This window comes from Siphateles boraxobius, unplaced genomic scaffold, assembly GCF_051911475.1.
Source record: "Siphateles boraxobius isolate OS27281-9 unplaced genomic scaffold, OSU_SipBor_1 53, whole genome shotgun sequence".
Taxonomy (NCBI): domain Eukaryota; kingdom Metazoa; phylum Chordata; class Actinopteri; order Cypriniformes; family Leuciscidae; genus Siphateles; species Siphateles boraxobius.
In genome coordinates this window covers 2801170-2822383 of record NW_027509175.1, presented here as the reverse complement: position 1 = coordinate 2822383, position 21214 = coordinate 2801170, and the positions used below count along the sequence as shown (strand labels likewise).

The 21214-nt window shown below is 35.8% G+C and overlaps 1 protein-coding gene across 1 annotated transcript in view; it reads left to right on the top strand.

The window, feature by feature from the left end:
• Positions 1-7022: 7022 nt before the first annotated feature.
• Positions 7023-21214, top strand: part of mtus1b (microtubule associated tumor suppressor 1b) — a 46075-nt gene continuing 31883 nt past the window's right edge. The window contains exons 1-3 of the mRNA XM_077205022.1: positions 7023-7272; positions 14908-16473; positions 18510-18657. Of these exons, the coding sequence (XP_077061137.1) occupies positions 15070-16473; positions 18510-18657 (1552 nt within the window). The 5' untranslated portion in view covers positions 7023-7272; positions 14908-15069. The remainder of the gene's footprint in view (positions 7273-14907; positions 16474-18509; positions 18658-21214) is intronic.

Genomic DNA, 21214 nt, shown 5'->3' with positions numbered 1-21214 from the left:
CTGCAAACTTTTAATAAAAGGCTTTATACATACATTTTTTTTTAGAACAAACCTGAAGAATGACCCAAAATTACATGTTTTTTACATGCTATTTTAACTGTTGGAAATTAAACATTATGTTTATATACATTTTAATTATGCCAATGGTATCATAACGTGTCCCAACATACCTGATTTCACTCTATATACTGCTTCACTAAACAAAGGAACAGGCCAACAATTTAATTACGTAATGGCTTGTTTTTTGTTGAGTAAATATTATTAGTAACTCTATCCACTGAAGTCTGTGGTCAGGTTGAATGCCCATGTCCACAGGCCCCTGAGAGCGCTGGGTGTTTCTATATAGGGTTTTAGGATGTGCATGGGTGGTCAGGACAGTGTCTGTGTTTCCTTTCTGTTTAAGTGAAGATGGATGCTGCTATTTCTTTACTGAATGCAGTAACCAAATACCTAAAGAATGTTAGAGAGATTGGACCTAAAGGAGTGTTGTCCATGTATGTGTCAGGGGTGTGTGTACTAGTTTAAATCCCAAGGATGATGCTTGACACAGAATTAATGAAGATGATAGACTTTAATGCAATAACACTACACAAGGTCCATAAATGTTAACACAGAACACTGCACAGAGGAAACAAAGAGCTTAAATACACAGGTCAGATGACTGATGGAACAGAGGACAGGTGTAAACTAATCAAACCATGACAACTAATGATAAACTAGAAAACAGGCAAAACATGACTTGAAACTAAACATGACCGTAACAGAATGTACCTAGGTTGTTTATATATTTTTAAAGTAGAACTAGCTATTGAATGTGTGTGTGTGTGTGTGTGTGTGTGTGTGTGCGTGCGTGCGTGCGTGCGTGCGTGTGTGTGTGTGTGTGTGTCTGTGTGTGTGTGTGGGTGTGTGGGTGGGTGTGTTGGATGAGGGTGTTAAAATGCCTTGGACCGATAAAGAGTAAAATTAAAGCCGTTATCTAGACTGCTGGCTCCATCCATGCACCACAAACACACCAATCACTAGTGAATCCAGGCTTGAAGTGCTAGCTGTAAAAACAGATTCTCAAACATTCTGTTCAGTTGCACGAAACCACTTAAATATGATCTTGTGAGTTTTATCTCGGCTGACATTTGAAATATCAGGTTAAGAATTACGAATTTATACTTCTTTTGAAAATATAGAATAAATGAACACATTTTAAGTCCTATCCTGCAATTCAGTTTTGAAAGTTTAATAGTACATTTTCTGTTTTCCATTTTAATAGTGAATTTTTAGTTAATATTGTATGAAAAGTTTCTTTTAACTTTAGCAAATTCATGTACACCTTATTTTCTATCATTGTATTATATTTATGTGTGCATATGTGTATATGTATATATATATATATATAAGTTGTGCATAATTACATGCAACTAACCTTAAACCAAACCCAAACCCTCATCCTATTAGTAATTATTATTACTCCGTACTTAAATGTGTATTTACATTGTAACAAGGACACCTTTAAAAATAAAGTGTAACTAACCATATATATTATATAAATATATAAATATATATATATACATTTACTTCGGCCATATGAAACCCAGATGTTTCCATTCTTTATATTTAAATTTCTACTGGAATACATTTAGCTAGAGATGTAGAGACGTGGATATATTTAAAAAAAATAATCCAAAAAATGATTTTACAAAAAATGTAATATTATATTTATTGTTACAAGTAATAGTGCTGTTTGATAAGCCAAAGTTCACGTCCTTTGAGGCAAAGCATTTCTGTAGGTCCAAGTGAAACCTTTGTCCTCTGCCACCGTTTGAGTATTTGCTATAATGTATGCTAGAACGCTGACATTCTCCCAAGTGAACCTGTTTTCGATTCACTGGAACTCTACAAACAAATCAAATTTATCTTTAACCTGATAACATTACCAGGTCAAGCATTTATTGCACAATTATGAGTCTGTGCTTGTGTTAAAATGTATTTGCACATGTAGTGTTGTTAGTGTTGAAGAAGCTTAAAAAACACTGAGAGATACACTAAATGTTAACTGTTATCACTCTAAACGGTGCAGGAGAAATTGAAGGCAAACAGAAAGATGTCATTCTAACCGTCTATTTAAGAGCATAACACACAGTTAAACAGCACTCTGAAAACATGTACTTAATGTCAGTGGTTACAGCTGTGGTTACTGGCTGAGGTTTGTGTGTGTGTGTCGTTGAAGTTATGTGTTTTTCTACACATAATGTGTTATGCGTTAAAGTTTTTTTTTCTTGCTGAATAACGCTGGTTCATTGTGAGTAAGACTGTACAAGCTGAGGAATAACTAGTTGACTGTTGTGAAGTGGACAAAATATCTTTCCGCAGCTTCATTCTTCACTTATGCTCTTGGTTTGTTTGTGTGTGTGTTTTGTCTCAGTGCATGTCAGCAGTGTTTTCTTGGCGTCTAATATGATAAGCTTGGCACGAATTCATGGAGTTTATCTGGAAAACCAGCTGTGAGACGGAAGATACCATAGTCTATTATTGACCACTTGACCACAGTTCACGGATAAAGCAGCTCTCACACCACTATTAAGCCAGAATATCAATTGGTGTGCTATTTTAACTTGGGCCAATAAGCAACCACCCAGAACACCCTTGCAGCTATTTAGCATTGTGCTAAAATCATTCAGAACATAGCAATTTAGTTTCTAATACTCTCCTCAATGTTTATGGGTCAATGACGTATAAGGATTTTCAACAGGCCGATTTTAATATACAAAAAAAAATAATACCTGTTGCAATTGTTCAAACATTAAGGATGTTGTGTACACATAAATTCATATAAAAATTTTAATTTAAGTGATTTTAGTGATTCTTCATCTAGATGAATTGGCCATAGCCTTAAAAAATGTCATGTGGTGTGATCGTGATTTATCTTAAAATTAATTTCTTTAACATGCTTAACATTTTTTTTTACAAGTTCTTAGTAGTTAAAGTGTTTAGAAACAACGTATTTTAAGTTTTTGTAAATAATGATCACATTTTTTTGTTCAATAATTTTAGAGTTGCCGCCTTAAATCTAGTTAACAGACTTATTTTTCCTGTAAATCACATAAAACTGATAAAAATGTTTTAAAAATATCATTCACTTAGTCATACTTTATCAGTGATTCATATTTCAGCCACAGAAATAAGACATTTTATTTTAAATTTAATACATAGATTGCTTTTATTGGTCGCACCACATGATGAGTGGTCGCTCCAAATGACAACGAAGACCTTATATAGTTAAAAATCTATTTAAAGAGATCAATGAACAATGCATTTTATACAAAAAATAGATTTAAACCAAATTTTATACAAAATTCACAGAATTTTCCTGAACACAAACATTTTATAAACATTTTTTTTATAAAAATCACATCGCAAAAATAAGTGGACCATTTCATTTAACTTGACTTAGAATTTCTTTCTAACAAATAATAATGATATATATATATATAAATACAAATATTGTATATAGGTAACATTTGGGGTCAATAGTTTTTTTTAAAGTAATTAATACTTTTATTAATCAAGGACAAATTAAATTGATAAAAAAGTGACAGTAAAGATATTTAGGCTACAATGTTAAAAAAGATTTTTATTTAAAATAAATGCTGTTCTTTTGAACTTTCTATTGATCAAATAATCCTGACATAAAATGTATCGCAGTTTCCACAATTGCCAGTACTAACAAAAATAGTATAACTAAAATCCTCAATCCGGAAATTGAACGTTAGATCTAGAAAATAGATCAGCATCGATAATAATCAAGTTTCTTGAGCAGCAAATCATTATATTAGAATGATTTCTGAAGGATCATGTGACACTGAAGACTGGAGTAATGATGCTGAAAATTTAGCTTTGATCACAGGAATAAATTACAGTTTACTATATATATTCACATAGAAACCAGCTATTTTAAACTAATAATATTTCACTCTTATCCTAGAAAGGTAGTCCACTCTTCCTGCAGGGTTAGAATTTTTACTTCACTTGGCATTGGCATCTGGTAAAATAGATTCAACATTTTTAAATAGTTTTAAATAAAATTTAGGAAAATAGTTTTAAATAAATAAAAAGGCAATAATAAATACATTACTAATAAATGCATAATTACTAAACTAAAATTGCATGCTATAACTTTTTTGTTGCATTTCTCATATTGTACAAAGAGTAAACATAAACCCCCCCAAAAATCCCAAATTGCATAAAAATCTATTCCAAATTATACTAAATTAAACTACTTTTTGTATATAAACCATCAATTGAATATAAAAGCACAAAACCTGCCAATCTAGGACATATATCTATCATGAAAAACAGTCTGCAGTGGTCACACCACATGATATTTGGTCACACCACATGATATTTTCAAATTCAGTCAAAATTTACAGGCACAAAATTGGTCAACTAAACAAAACTAGCTAGCTTTCCACAAAAGGTCAATACAAAATTTAGAATAAAAATATATATTTGTAGAAATAACTTTAATATTTTTTTTAAGGTCATACCACATGACATCCAACTTTGGTAACTGCGTACCAACCATTACAAAGGTTTATTTTTTTTTTCCTATTTGAGAGAATTACAAACCTGCTTGTGGGTCCTTGGTAAATTGGTGTATGATGTAACTTCCTATGTTTGAATAGTTTTCAACTTAAAAGTCCCAAAATGGTAGTTCCTTGATGGTCGCACCACATGATATTTCATAAAATGGACATCATCGGACAAAGTTTGTTTGTATATTATGATGGAAATATAACTACAAATGCTTTGATTTGTTTTACAGAATGACAAAACACTTTGGAAATCATGACAAAGAGTGCAGAAAATAATTTTTAATAAATATAGAGTAATTTCAAAGACGTTTTCGAAACAGAAGTTAGGGCCGGATGGTCGCACCACATGATATTTTGACACTTAAAATATCAAAAAAAGTTACAAATAACTTTTACCTTTTTTTACCTGAACAAATGCAATCGGACAGAAAATGTAGGCGTCACGTCATTGACCCTTATATCTCTTTGACTGTAAAACAGAGATAATGGTGAATTTTTTTGTGATTTAAGAGGCATCCCAATTCGCGTACACTATTCTGCCGTTTTGTAGTATAAATAGTGCAAGTTTTGTATTCACACTGAAAATTCCAAAAAGAAAAAGTGTACTTTAAATACCTGGATGATGCACTTAGTGTGGAGTGTTGGACAACTGTTGCAGCTTTATTTACGTAGTGGAGGGGGGAAGGGATATCAGACTCCAATGTTGAATGACAAAAAAATCTTCATACACTACATGGTTGAGTACATAGTGCATATGTGCATAATGTATAAATGCATAGTGGATAGTGCATCATTTGGGATGCAACTCAGTCTTCAGTCTAGTAGATGGTAGCATTAGGGCCACTGAGTAAACGGACTTGTCTTAAAATGACTTTTGAACACTTTTTTTGTCCGGATCATTATCTATTAGCATAAGAAAAACTTGAGACTTTCATTATATTAACGAATTTGGTTAAATTAAAATTGTTTTGACCATGGTGAATATCACTATATTCAATATACACTACTGTTCAAATGTTTGGGTTCACCAAGTCTCACCAATTGATTATTTTAAATAATCTATAATATAACAATATACTGTGTAATATTGTAAAATTACACAAATTAAAGCCATTACTCAAGCCTTCAGTGTCACATGATCCTTCAGAAACCATTCCAATATGCTGATTTGCTGCTCAAGAAACATTTCGTATTGTTATCAATGTTGAAAATGGTTGTGCTGCATTTTTTTTTTGTGGAAACCGTGATATATTCGGGATTCTTTAATAAATAGAAAGTTCAAAAGAACAGGATTTATTTGAAATAGAAATCTTTTGCAACAATGTAAATGTCTTTACTGTTTTTTGTTGTTGTCTATTTAATGCATTATTCCTACTAAAAAGCATTAATTTTATTAAAAGAAAATCATACTGACCCCAAACTTTCGAATGGTAGTGTACACAATATTAATGATAATATTGATAATAAATTGTGGTCATAAAGTGTATCACACTCTCTAGAGGAACTGTGAACTCAGTGAACATGCATTCGGATGGATTATCACTGTTAATCGGAGCAGATTTGTGTGGGCTTTTAATCTCCCATTTTGAGTTAAGACCAACTTTAGTGAAACTGGCACATTTTATATTGTCTTTTCGTTTGTCATATCATCACTCTCTCTCTCTCTCTCTCTCTCTCTCTCTCTCTCTCTCTCTCTCTCTCTCTCTCTCTCTCTCTCTCTCTCTCTCTCTCTCTCTCTCTCATCCACCAGGTCTAAAACTGCATGGACAGACTCTTGGTATAGCAACCAAGCATTCTAATACACACAGGAGGGCCCCTTATTTCTACAGAAGTTGCAGCCAGGAGGAGGTAATCTGCCCACCCACACACACACACACACACACATATTGTGTTCATGTTTTATGGTGACTTTTCATAGACATAATGATTTTCATATACTCTAGGCTACTTTACATTTTCAAAAACATCACTTAGTATCACTATGATTTATTAACCAACATGGACATGTCCCCACATGGACAAGGATTTCAGATATTGCCATCTTCGTGGGGACATTTGTCCTCTTAATGTAGGGTTTACCTGGACCACACACACACGCACATGCACACACACAGACAATTGTAGTCAGCAGTGAACTTCGAGCTTTATGACTAAATGTTTGCCGCGAAAACCCCAGGACCCTTCAACAGTGTGTTTAATGAAAATCTTGGAGTTTTGCTTGTGATTATATGGTGTTTTTATGTGATGTTTATGCATTATGTCGCAGAGCACGAGGGATTGTCCCTGCTGCTGCGTATGCTGGCATGGAGGGTTCTGGGTAAGGGGAGAAAAAATGCATTCCAGGGCTACCTCTGAAAATTCACTGGCTCTCTGACACACACACACACACACACACACACAGAGAGTCAATTCTGGTTGGTTACTGCGGCACGATTTGGCTGCAGCTACAGATAGATGGGAGGGGTCTGTCTCTGTCTGTCTCTCTCTCTCTCTCTCTCTCTCTGTCTCTCTCTCTCTCTCTCTCTATGAGTCTCTGCTCAGTCTGAAACTGCGCTCTTGCAGTGCTTTTGCTGGCAGGATCACATGAAACAGGACATTCTGTCCGGGACGGGTTTACCTGTGGAAAATGTGCGTTTTGATAAGATGAAATACACTCTAGGATTGATTGGAAACACTTGAAAAGCAGGTACGTTTTCTGTGTCATATGTAAATCATTAATTGCGTAGTTGCACGACAGAGCCTCTAACTTTTCTTCAGCTGTATGTATGAGAGGGATGTGTTCATGGTCAGCAGGACCTTTTGCAATAACAATCAGTCTAATAACTCATATTAGGATTGGAATGTAGATGTTTATACATTATTGAAGCATTTAGTTTGTTCATATTGTGATTTGCACCTCATATTCGCCAATCTATGTGTTTGTATGGTGCCACACTAATTACATGTACAGTTATCCAATGTAATGTTGATTTGATTGTTCATGTGATGCTGTTATTGATAACTGTGTTTTTTTTAGAATCCGAATCACTGTGGCATATATGAATGATATAGTTATTAGAGCACATCCTCTTTTTGGATGCTTTCCAGGGCTCTTTGACATAACCAGGGTGATCTATTGATCTGTTGTTTATGCATGTTTCCTTGCCACAACATTACACACACCAAAGTCAAAATGCACCAGACACGATCACTGTTTTAGAGGGACGAGACACTGTCTGTGTGTTATCCGACTATTTGCTTCAGTAAGTATATGCACCTACTTGTATATACTCTACCTAGCCTAATACAATTCATAACCACTAACCATACTTTTACACTTAATTGACCCATAAATCTATCTTTTAATGGAGCACTGTAAAAATAATGTTAGTTAAAAAAAAAAGAGTCATTGTAGAGGCTTGTGGGTATTTTGGTATCGGAGACAGTGCAAATACCAAAGTAGACAACTCATCTCTATGGCAACGGTTTGGTTCTGACAGAAGTATTTGGGAACCGAGAGAAATCCAGAGGAATTGAGGGTGAAATTGACCTGTTTGAGAATATTCAGTGTGAAACTTCCTAAATGTATACAGATGGGTTAAAATAGTGTTTGACTGTGTAATGATCTTCTTCACAAAAAGGCTTTTGAAGGCTCAAAATGTGTTCAGACACAATAACCTTGTAAGCACAAATATATGGCAATTTAGTTTAATAAAAAAAAATGCATTGAAGTGTATTGAATGTAATAAGAACCTAATGCCAAAACATTAGATTGAGATGATTTCAGTCAAAAGAAAGTTCATTTGTAGCTTCACACACACAAACAAGTAGAATAAAACATGATTAGGCATGCATGGTTAAAATTACTAATTTCATCAGTATAATTAAGCTGACATAACTTGAAAAAGAATGTGTTCAATAACATAGAGGCCTGTCTTTTTGTGCAGACAATTAAATTAAAAAGCGCATTTTTCCGTTGCCATTCTCGTATTGAAAGTGCTTAATTTTACTTATTAATATGTTATCATCATAGCCATTAGCATTATATGCGGTCACTTGTTGTTGTTTTTTCTAAGAAGCGTAATTACAGCTCACAAACAACAGCACACTGCATATCTGATCATTTATACGCAAATAAACAAGTACATTCTTGTTTCAGAATATTCATGGCATTACGTCAGTTTTAGTATTTTATGTTGTAGTATAACCCACCATATAGATTCATCGTAAATAACATCGGGGAGAATATTAAGCGTGACAGAAAAACTGACTAAATCAATATCAACTGACCCAGGGTCCTCTGACTTTTAGTTCATTAATGATTGCCTAAGAATTCAAGCACTAGTAGTTCTTTAGCTTTCTCTTAATGTGTTTAGCTTTTCTTCTAGTCAATTTATGGCTTGTGTTGAGTTGTGCAAATTTGGACTTGACGCTCAGGAATTAGAATAAGCCAATGAGATCAGTTTTGGCACCAAGAGCTACTCTTGGGGAATAAACACCTTTTCAACCGCTGTAGCACCAGCCTGCTAATGCTCAACTATGCAGTATAATTACACAGTATGGAGAGAGAGAGAGAGAGAGAGACACAAAAAAACTAATGCTCATTCTATATCTATATTTTATGCTATAGTTTACAGAGGAATCTGTTATTTTACAGTTTCACTATACAAAATCACTCTTAAGATACCTTTATTAGTATTGCTCTGCTTGTGCAATGCAACCAGACTGTTATCAGAAAGCATAAGTAAAGTGATCACATTGTGCAAAGTCCTTCTGTTTCTAAGTTTGTGCTGTTTTCAATGGAACAGTTTTTAAAGGAACCGCTTTAGTCTTCAGGCTGCGTCTACATTTACCTGACCAGGGCACTAAGACAGGTGTCTGCATGTTTGAGAGGGACCTCTCTCCCGTCCTCTGTGCCTGCCTATTTTTAGGATTTAAATGGAACGCGGCAGGAGGAATAAAACATTTAAGAATTAACAGTATAGTTTGATTAAGCTTCCAAATTAATATGCTCATATCTGAATTAAATATCTAAAACATTTTTTTAGGGTTTTGTGTTATGCAAGAGTGATTGTTCATAGGGAAACTAGAGGAGAGTGCTGTTAGAATGAGAAAGAGAGATAGACTAGCATGAAAACTGAGACACTGTTACATAATCTCACCCAGCATCTTGGAAAGAATGACATTTATATGGAGGTGTAACTGTTAACCTTAATAATTTGTTATTTAAGCAGAGGTGTAAAGTCATTGTCTACAAATATGATCAGGGCTGTCTGCACAGGCTTTAAGTCATATAAGGACAGTAGAGGTTGCACAAGGAAATGCATTATGTATCCTTTTGTTTGTCTCATTAAGCAGCCTGAATTTTGACAATACTAAAATTGGCCAAAAAATAGTTGTAATGCTAAGAGCTTTGTCAGGCCATCCATGGGTGGTTTAAGAGGGGATAGCAGTTTTTCATCCTCGCATGTTGAAATATTTTCGTTCTAGGTCATCAGCGTGATTCGTTGTTAATGGAAATATCCACCTAATTACTAAAAGCCGTGTTACAGAATGGCTGCGGTTCCCAAATTATGAAAATTAACCTGGGGAATTATGCAGGTGCTAAATGTGACATGATGCTCAAGATGCTGTGCAGAAATATGATCAGATATTCTGTAAGACTATAGTGGTGGAGTATGTTGTCATTTTAGTTCTGGGAAAAACACATGTATTGTGTATCCTATTGACAAAGAAACACTGTGACTCTTTGGAAGGTCATACTGAAACTTAAGTCCTGGGTTTTCCGATACCGAAACGGCTCAGTATTGATTATATAAGTTCATAGGCCATCTTCTCTTGTTGATGGGGCCCTGGGCTCTGAGAAGTGTTCTAGAAATCCACTCAGTTCAGTCCTACAAAATCACATTCATTCTCTGGATCATTCCGTCAGGGGTGGAAGCATTAGCCACCCTTCGCTTCACTGTTCTTTTTGCCCAGAGGGCCAGTGGCTGGACTAGTAAAAAAAACTGGGTTGATGTCAGGCATTCACTGGTGTGATGAAGCCATAAAGCACCATTCCCATTTAAAAGCACATGCAACTTCAGATTTTTAAGCCTGGTGGATTTTGAAAGCAAAACATTTGTATGTTTGATAGCTAAGTTTAAGCACAATAATTGTAAAGGGGAAATGTGTTTGTGGCAGAGTGGCAAAAATGACTTTCCTGTGTAACACAAAAATAGTAATCAAAATGTCAAAGGTGTTTTCCTTATAAAAAATTGAAATAAAATAATTAAAAATAGTTTAAACTGAACCCTCATGTATTATCTCACAGATATATGTGACGATTTTGTCAAATGATAACTTTCATAAGTGCTTGGGAAGAGGAACTAGGCCTATAGCTTGAGGATGATTTATGGGTGTTAGATATGCACCACTATTTCATCGACTAAACCTAAAATATATCCCAACAGCCCTGACATGTAAAACAATGTAAACTTTTGCCCTGTAACCTCAGGCACATGTTTGCACTCTGTCCCAGATTGCAGAATTCTTTGAACTGCCTTCTTTGAGGCAGGGTGGAATCTTTTTTTTTTTGTTGAAAAATGGCAACAATTTATTGCCTACTTTAAATATGCATGCATGAAGGTATAGCCTACTTAATAATATTTCACAATATTGCTAATTTTAGTGCATTTTTGATCAAATAAATTACCTTTCACTAACAGGATTTACATTTTTTTATTTAGTTAGAGGATACCATTTTTTTAATTAAAATGGTCTTTTATGTAAAAATAATAATATAGCCGTTCTTTACGAATTTTAGCTGTGTATCTAGCCTTGAGATTTATGATCTTTCTATCCCAGTGTGATGTCTGCTCTGAGTTATTTCAGTTGACAGGCACGCAGTGCAGCACAACATGGCTCGCTTTTATCGTTAGCCAATGCATTGTGTCTATGTGCACTTATAGAAAACTATTCAAATCTGTCAGTTGTGTGGGGACATTGACAGAGAGTGTTGAGAAATCTGACATGTCTTGTAACCTCACCTTTGTTAACCCAATGCAAGCGAATGCCCCTCTCTTATTCTCATCACCCCGGGGATAAGAGGACTGACCCTAACACAGCAAGAATCATTGCTGCAGTATCTCTCTCTCTCTCTCTCTCTCTCTCTCTCTCTCTCTCTCTCTCTCTCTCTCTCTCTCTCTCTCTCTCTCTCTCTCTCTCTCTCTCACTTTCTCTCTCTGGCTATCTGTCTCATCATCGCTATAATCTGAGATGTTAAAGCAAGTGTAATTATCAATCTCAGAAGATTATAGTGGCCTTGGACAACCAATGGTACACACACTCTGAGAGCTATACAGGCCAGGGTCATGTACGTCATGTTCTGTATCCCACTGCTATCTGAGCTGAGCACATAGGAAGCAAGAAATTGTTACATAATATCATAATCACTGAACGTACAGTGAAATACAGGGCTGTTGTTGGTTGTAAGCAGTACTTTTAAGACTTTAAGACCGTTTTTTTCTTGTTTTCTTTTTCAACTGCTAATTCATGAGGCATTTTTTCTGTTTTTGCTGGGATTTGTAATTTCGTCAACATGCAAGAAAATTTCAGCACTGAAGGGTTTAAAAAAACATTTTGTAGCTTTTAGTCAATGTTTTTTTTTTTAGCTTTGAAGTCCTTTATATGCAAGCTCTATTCTGCAAAATAAAGAAGATACACTTTCCATTTGCCGCTTACTAACAATAGCAAGTAGCAAATCATGCCTATGCTAAATAAGTCAAACACAGGAAAGAAAATTACTTTCATCAAACACTTTCACAGGGTATTTAAAGGGATAGTCACCCAAAAACGAAAATTCTGTCATCATTTACTCACCCTCAAGTTGTTTCAAACCTGTATGAATTGCTTTGTTCTGCTGAACACAAAGGAAGATATTTTGAAGAATGTTTGTAACCAAACAGTTGTGGGGCACCATTGACTTCAATAGTATGTGAAAAAAAATACTATAGAAAGTCAATGGTGTTGGTCACAACTGTGTTGGCCACAACTGTTTGGTTTCCCATATTCTTGAAAATATCTTATTTTGTGTTCAACAGAAGAAAGAAACCCATAGAGGTTTGGACTGGCACAACTTGAGAGTGAGTAAATGATGAAAGAGTTTTCATTTTTGGGTGAACTATCACTTTATGTACTTTATGCAACCTCTATACCAGTTCTACAATCACTGATTCATTGTCACAGCCATATCACCCTGTACTGTAGCCCAAAACTAGTTGCTATCTGAAGCTAAGCAGGGCTGAGCCTGGTCAGTACCTGGATGGGAGACCTCCTGGGAAAACTAGAATGCTGCTGGAAGAGGTGTTAGTGAGGCCAGCAGGGGTGCTCAGCCTTTTGCCTGTGTGTCCTAATGCTCCAGCATAGTGATGGGGACACTATACTATTACCGTACCAAGCACCGTTCTTCGGATGAAACGTTAAACTAAGGTCCTAAATGTATGTGGTCATTAAAAATCATATAGCACTACTTGTAAAAAATTAGGGTTGTAAACCCTTTGTCCTTGTCCAAATTCCCTCCACTGGCCCATATCAGACATGGCTTCCTAATAATCCCTATCCACTGAATTGGCTCTATCACTCTCTCTCCGCACCCACTGGTGGTGTTTGAGGAGAGATATGATTGTATGTAAAGCGCTTTAAAGTAGTAGTAAAGAGCTATTCTTTCATTCATTCATTCATTGTGTGGAACATTGTGTAGAGGTTGAAAGCTGTAGTTCAATGGGGTCAAATTAACAAAGTAATATGTTACATAATAATTCGCTTTTTAAACATCTCATTAGTTTTGAAGAAGAAGAAGATCCGATTTTGTCTCTGTTCTGCATCATTAAGTTTGCTCATCTCATTCTCCGGAGTGATATATGAACTTAGGGTGTCAGCAGCTCTCTCATCACCAGTAGCCATATCTGCCACATAAACAAATCTCAGGAAGGTCAGCAGAGGAATAGTTTGCCAACAACTTATTTGTTGCCATGTCAATTAGACGATGCTATTCATTATCATTTGTGACATCTTCAAAAACTATAAACACATCATAACCTGTATACGGTTGATATCCGCAGTCCTACTCAATACTTCACAAATAATGCTTGAATTTTTGCAGTGTCATGCACCAGCTCTTAGAAAGGGCATATATGCATTTTGACACCCGCGCATCTTCCCAACCCGGGTAGATATCAGCCTGTTCTTTGTGTTAAAAGATGACTTTTGGTGTATTCAGCGAAAGGTTTTTGTGAGTGGAACAATCAGACTCTTGGTCAGGACCATTCAGCATTTGTCTGGAAACACAAGGACACCATTGTAGAAGTAACTGTCACCATTGCCTTGTGTGTGTGTGTGTGTGTGTGTGTGTGTGTGTGTGTGTGTGTGTGTGTGTGTGTGTGTGTGTGTGTGTGTGTGTGTGTGTGTGTGTGTGTGTGTGTGTGTGTGTGTGTGTGTGTGTGTGTGTGTGTGTGAGAGACTGCCCTGCATATCAAAATAAAAGCCTTCTCCTTTAATTAGCTTTTATCTGACCTACATTATCACCCTAATTTAATTGAAAAGTGTGACTGATATAATACAGAATAGATTGTGGATGTGTGCACTTTATGTGTTTGCTTAAACTAAAATAAAGAAATTTACATGCAGACAGCTTCGAACACGCTTTTCCATTACTCAAGCAGCTGACTGACAGCTTTCATGAGTCAACTTAGCTTGACTCATGAATATATATATATATATATACATGAATATAAGCTAAATGTATACATCAACATGTATAATGGCAGCTCAATATATTATATAAGTTGAACATTAATTTCTTGCAGAAGTGATATAAAAGAGTTTGTAGAGGTTTAGGCTACATTATCTCCTTTGACTTTTCCTATATAGAGGAGTAGTTACCAGTAGAGGGCAGTCAAGTCAAGTCCTTTATTATTTACTCAAACCTTTATTTAAATAGCGTTTATACAAAACCTGTTGTTTCAAAGCTGCTTCACAGTGATCACAGGACAATGATTCAGTTATGTAAAATGAAACAATTCAGTGCAAGTGAAATTGCCAGTAGGGAGCAGTTATACTCTTGTTTACACCATTATAAAATATTATATTCAGGCTTGTTGTCATCTCATCTAGAATTGATAACTTTGAATAGAATTTTTTTTCAAAAAAAATCAAATTCAACATTACCATTCGATTTTCTTTTTCTTTTATGACCCTGGTTTCCCTGTTTATCTCAGGCTCTATACTATTTAAATATCTAACAGTACAGATCAGGACTAGATGAAATGTAATTGACATGCTGTTGTCTTTTCTTGTTTTTTAGAGTCATTAAAAGTGTGTCAGCAAAACCATGGACGCCATCTTCTGAATGATCAAAGGAATAGACTTTCTATGATGAGAAACACCATAATCCCATCTTCTACAAAGTTAAGTATTAACTGTTTATCAGGGCTGAATTGGATCTAGCTATGGGGGATTTGACTGTATGATAGTGTCTCAACCCATCTGTCTCATGGAACCACCAACAAACAAGTCTGAACTTCCACCTCTTGCGCTTCCCAAGAGATCTTCTCAGGGATCTCAGCACGGGATGTGTCTCCCATTACACAGTAGTGACCATAGTAACAACGCTTTCACCTCTGAGTCCTCTCTGTCATCATCCAAAACCTTGCACCTGTACGATAGAGATGAGACATCACCGGACTCCATGCGTAGCTTGAGCAGCCTGAGTAGTGCCAGAACAGATAGTCCTCTGGATGTGGACATGCCAGATGTGGAGATGGGAAAAGCAACGGCCAATAGTGATGATTCAGGGATACAGAGCCCAGACTGCAGACCACACTATAGTGATGACAACGACAACTCAGTGTCTGTCTATCTGGATGCTAATGAAGACTGTTGGAGTGACAATGACAACCGTAATGTAACTTTGATGGTAGCACAGAAGGTTGGTCAAACTGATGGTGATGATGCATTCTTGTGCTCTTCAGGTAATGATGATGATGATGATGATGATGACACTAAAGAAGAAGAGGAAGAAGACTCTTTTCTTTCTTTATCCTCTGTAGATTTAATGATGAAAAGCCAAGTTGTTGTCTCTGCTTTGGAAGACTCCACCAGCTCTGAAGTGGTAATGCCAAACAGTGTTTTACCAGAAATTTCTGAAGGCCAAACAGCGGAAGTGCCTAACATGGCCACTGAGAATGAACCCCAGAGGGAAGTTGTCCACGAAAATGGGGAAGTCTCTGTTGAGTTGTCATCAGCCATTCAAAAAACTCACATTATGCATGCAACAGTGGTGTCTCCTGAAAACAAAGTCTCCATTTCAATAACAAGTACCAGAAACACAACTTCTTCTCGCTTATCCATCTCAAAAGAGGACAACCAGCCAAAGTCCACAGCGAAAAAGACCAATGATGTTGCAGGACATTTTATTGCCAAGCCCCGTACAAGGGCTGCTCTGGCCAAAGCCACAAAACTTGAGGTGAAGAGGTTCCCCAGGCCAGACCTGAGGAACGTGAAGGCCAAGATCATCTCCAGGGCTGCCTCTGTGCCAAGATCAGCCAATCCAGCAAAAACAAACACGAATGTTAAGCAGTCAGCTTCAGGAAGCGTGAAGGTTCCTGCTAGTAGGAAGGTGGAAGATAATGCTGTTGGAAAAAGAAGCAGATCATCATCAGACAATACAAGAGGAAAAGAAACAAAGACTTGCCCAAGTGAGGTTGCATTTAATGGTGGTCAGGAGAAAGATGTAAACACTTTATCCTTGCCAACACAAGAAGAAACAGCAATGAAGTCAGAATGTCCTTCTTCAACTGATTTTAAAAATGAAGGAGAACCTCAACTTGAGGAAGAAGCTGGAGAAGAAACCTTTAAGAGTAACAGCAAGGTTAGTGATTCAGTGGTCCTCTTATTCAACTTCTCTCCTGTTTAATTATTGATTGTTATAATTTACTTTTTATTTATCTAATTTTAAGCATTAAAAAAATCACATTTATATACATGAAGGACATGTTTATATAAGTTTATTTTTACATTTAGAAAAGTTTTTTTTAAATTTTGATCAAACTTTTAAGGTTTATTTATTTACATTTTACTATTATTAAACTGCTATATATATTTTTTTACATTTTAGTAACAAAGTAACAGTAGATACATTAGTAACAGTAACTTTTATTATTACTAAAACTTTTATTAAGGTTTATTTATTTTAAAATTTTACTGTTACTGTTATTAAAATTTCTTAAAACTATAAAATATTATTATTTAATTAATACTTTACCTTTTAACTTTTATTAAAGTTTATTTAAACCTTATTAATATTAAAGCATCTATTCATTTCTTATTTATTTAGTACATTTCGTTTTTATAATTAGTAGGTTTTTCTACATTTTAGGTTTATTTAAATTAGTTTAATTTATTTAGGTTTATTTAAATTTTACTATTATTAGTACTTTTATTAGTATTTTATATACATGTTTACACATTTAGAAAGTTAGTGGTTTATTTAAATTTTACTATTGCTATTATTAAGTTTTATTCGTGTTTTTATTATTTATCAAAAAAAATATTATTATTAAAATGTTCATTATAGTTTATTATATTATTGTTGTTGTTTATTTAAATTGCATTAACATTAAAGCATTAATTTTTTATTTAATTTTTTTCCCTTTTAGAATGTTTTTAGTATTATTATGAAAACTTTACAGATTATTAATTTAGAGTTTACTATGATTAAAACTTTTATTCATTTTGTTTAGTACATTTAATATTCACATTTACATGTCTAATGAAGCATCTTTTGTCAAATAATCTCTACTGGGATGCACAGAAAGAGTCAGACTGAGAGCTCAGCCAGTTGAAACATGTTTATTTTAATCACCAATAGAAGAAAGTATTAATGTTTAAGAAGTATTCTTGATTCTCAACGTGTGTTAGATGTGATCAGATGGACCTTTCAAGTTGTTTGTGTAATTTATAGTCATACATCCAAATCTTGGTCTACTTAAACTGCAATGTTCATTTAAAGCAGCATATTAACAGCAGCTGTCTCTTTCCATGTCAATTTTCTCTTTATGAAGAGAACCGCTTCAACAAGTCAGACTCTATACGTGCCATCACATGATTGTGCTATGCTGTTATTCAGGCTTAAATGTGTTATTAGCTTGGGTCGAACCAAATGTCAAGAGTAAATGAAGACCTAACAAAAGTTTTTTCAAATGCAAATACTGTGATTAGAGGTTTTTAAATATGTTCACCGTCCAGAGTCTTACAGCAAGTGCTTTTGCATGTTTCTGCTTTATTATCACTGTTAAGAAACACACAAGAGCCAGTTCCCTCTCTCAGTTTCCTGCCTTTTTCAACTTGGTTAGAAAACATGAGTGAGATGTTTTTGCCAGTAAAACAACTGTCTTGGAGGGAAAAGAACAGAACGCGGAGGGAAACATTCCTTAGTTTAGAGGACTCATGAACACTGATTCAGACAACAGAATCTTTCCACAAACTCACTCCATGTGTGTGTTGAGTGTTTAAAAACGAGGGGGAGAAAAGAAAAAGATCTGGGCTGGTCCTGGCATCAGAAGCCCTGAGGGAATAACACAATAGAAACGTTTTTCCCTTTCCTTTTTTCTTTTTTTTCTTCTTCTGCTTTTTTTTTTTTTGGAGCAGGCGAGTCTTATTTCCCCTCCCTCCTTTCCGCTCCTCCTCCCTCTCCTTCAGCGCTCTCGCTTCTCTCTCTCTCTCTCTCTCTCTCTCTCTCTCTCTCTCTCTCTCTCTCTCTCTCTCTCTCTCTCTCTCTCTCTCTCTGTACTGCTGCACATTTTCTGTCTGTTCTGTGGAATGGCCAACACTATGGTTACCCTGCGGCGCCCAGAGTTGGGATCTCTGGCTTGGGATGCTGTGACTAACCAACGACTCTTTCTCCAGACTGTCTCTTCCAAGCTGGGACCATCTCTAGGGACTAACAGTACTTCCACCTCTGGACCCCGAGAACCCAGACTGAAGCCCTCTAACAGAGAAGCCCGACCCACAGGTAGTCTGGGTCCACTGGGAGGACGAGCGGTTCAGCCGGCTGGTGAGTTTTGCTTGTTTAACGCACCACATGCAAAGAAACAAAATCTCACAGGCATTGTTTAAGTAGACAGAGTGAACGCTATAGTGGAAGAGCCTCTAGATTTGTTTTGTTCTGTGTAATGCTTCCTGTAAGCTTATACTGATATTATAAGTGTTTTACATGCATCACTGTCACAGTTCAGGTAACTGAGCTAGAGTGAGGAATCTAAAATTCTTCCTTTCTAAAATCAGCCTTTCTGCTGCACATTTGCAATTTAATTTGACGTTTGCAGGGTTGTGATTTTTTTTTTTGTGTGTGCATACATATTGTTTTTATTTAAAGCAAATTAATTAATCTTAAATCTTAATTAAGCTAATATATAATGATTGTTATTATTTATGTTTTTAATTTGACTATTTTTTGAGAAATTGAGAAACTTTTTTAAGGAATTAATATCTTAGATATTAATATCTAAGGATTTAGCTCATCAGTTCAGTAAAACACTTTAAATCATTATTGCATCTATGCTAAATAGAAATATTAATATCTTACTGATCCCAAAAAAGTACAACTAAAAACATAAATAATAACAATGATTAGTTTAGCTTAAAGGGTCACTCCACCCATTTGCATTAAGATTTCCATTGTTAGAAATCCATTCATACTATTGAATAGTCGTGCAACACTCTTTCATTTTCCCCTGAGACGAGAGAAATCCTCTATTTACCTTTTTCATCTCCTCCTACAATGACGCAAAAATCGTCATTTTACGTCATTGTAGCAGGAAGTGTAAAAGGGGGGGGTTTCTATAAAGACTACAAGCACTAGTTCCCGCCCTTTCAAACCCGCCCATAGGGGGTTGGACCTAATGCGCTAACAGACCTATCAGATCAGTGCCAGTGCGTTTGATTTCACCGGCAGAAACTTTTTGAAAATATGGACGACAGTACTGAATACACAGGCGGATGCATTATGGAGGATCTGGATTTTGACGAAGTTATGGTAGAAACGGATGTTCGTGGCTACCTTTATGAGCCACAGTATAGCGACGAGCAGCTGAGGGCTATGGAGGAACAGGAGGCGGCTGAAGCTGCTGTCACCACAGCCGACGAGACGAGGACGAGGAGCTCGCAATGGCTCGAGCTGGGGCAGATTGGTGGTGCCTGTGCTCTCACTGTGCGCCAATGGACACAGAACAAGAGTCTGTCTGCTGCCGAGAATTTAAGCGGTGCTACGGAATCGGAGGATGACACGGACGTGTGTGTTGTTGCTCAACCGAGTTTCGCACCCTATATGGATAGCGGCGTCCTGGAGACCTACTTTAGACTACCTAAGGTCAACTGGCAACGTCAGCCAAAGCCTACAGGGTCAAATGGTCATCTTTCTGTAAAGTAAGTTTATTTTCATTTTGTTAACACGCTAACGTGGCAGGTTCATTGCACAAATATCTTGCAGTTAAGCTAGCTACTGTAGTGGGAGTGGCCTGCGGAGCTGAGCATTGCAATGCACTATGGGGATTGTTGTCTACAATCCACAAGCACTAAAAAGTCATTTTCTGCCTTTTATCGGCCAAGAAGGTCCCAAATTAGAAATTTATGATACTATTCTACTACATTTATGACCCACTTTCAATACATATTCATGTCTCCACCGGTGGAATGAACCTTTAATTAGCTTTAAGATTAAGTAATTGCTTTATATAGAGAGACCCCTTTCAAAAACAGAAAGATTCTTGCCAATCTAAAAAAAAATAACTGTAGTGTATTTATTTTATTATGTTCTTATATTATTTTTTATAATTTATTTTGTCAAATAATCGAGTTCTCCATCCCTTCTTCAATTAGGAGAATTTCATTTTCAAGAAAATTAAAATAATACAAGAAAATAATAAAATAAATAAATACCTAAACCCAAAAAATTATTTTGCATTATGTTGTGTAAAAAACATTATTTATGATTAAGTTTTCAGGATGTCCTCGGACGCCCTCAAATGGAAGTTTTTTTCATATTTAACTTCTAACTTCTGGGGACAAACAGAACTTTTATAGTGATACTCATTATTTCAAAGTATCATAAATAACTGTTTTGCTGTAAATCGACTGATATCAACAGGTTTGTGCGAGAAGTTGGGTTGCCGTTTTGCAAATAGAATCACCTTCGTTTAAAAATCCATTAGGCCTATAAAATGTCCTACTAGTGAATCTAACATGTGTCTGGGTTATGGAGTGAGTGGGAAGTTGCAGCTGGTGTTAATAAGCCTGCAGAATTCAACACTTCAGGTTCCAAACTCTGCGTAGTGTTACGTAACTCTCCTTTCTTTCTGTGGCCACATGTTCAGCATTTAAAGCCATAACACACACTTGAGTTTAACACTGCACTTAACTTCTGTTTCCTATTTCATATTGTACATTCATTTCTCTCGCTCTTTGTCTCATCCTCTCTCTTTCCCTCCACCCATCCCATCGTGTGTATGTCTGTGTTTGTGTGTGTAGCCTAAGGCAGTTTTCCTGTGTTGGTCAGAAAAAGACATTGCGCTCACTGTGTATGTGTGTGCATGTCTACACTTTTAAAAAGTTTG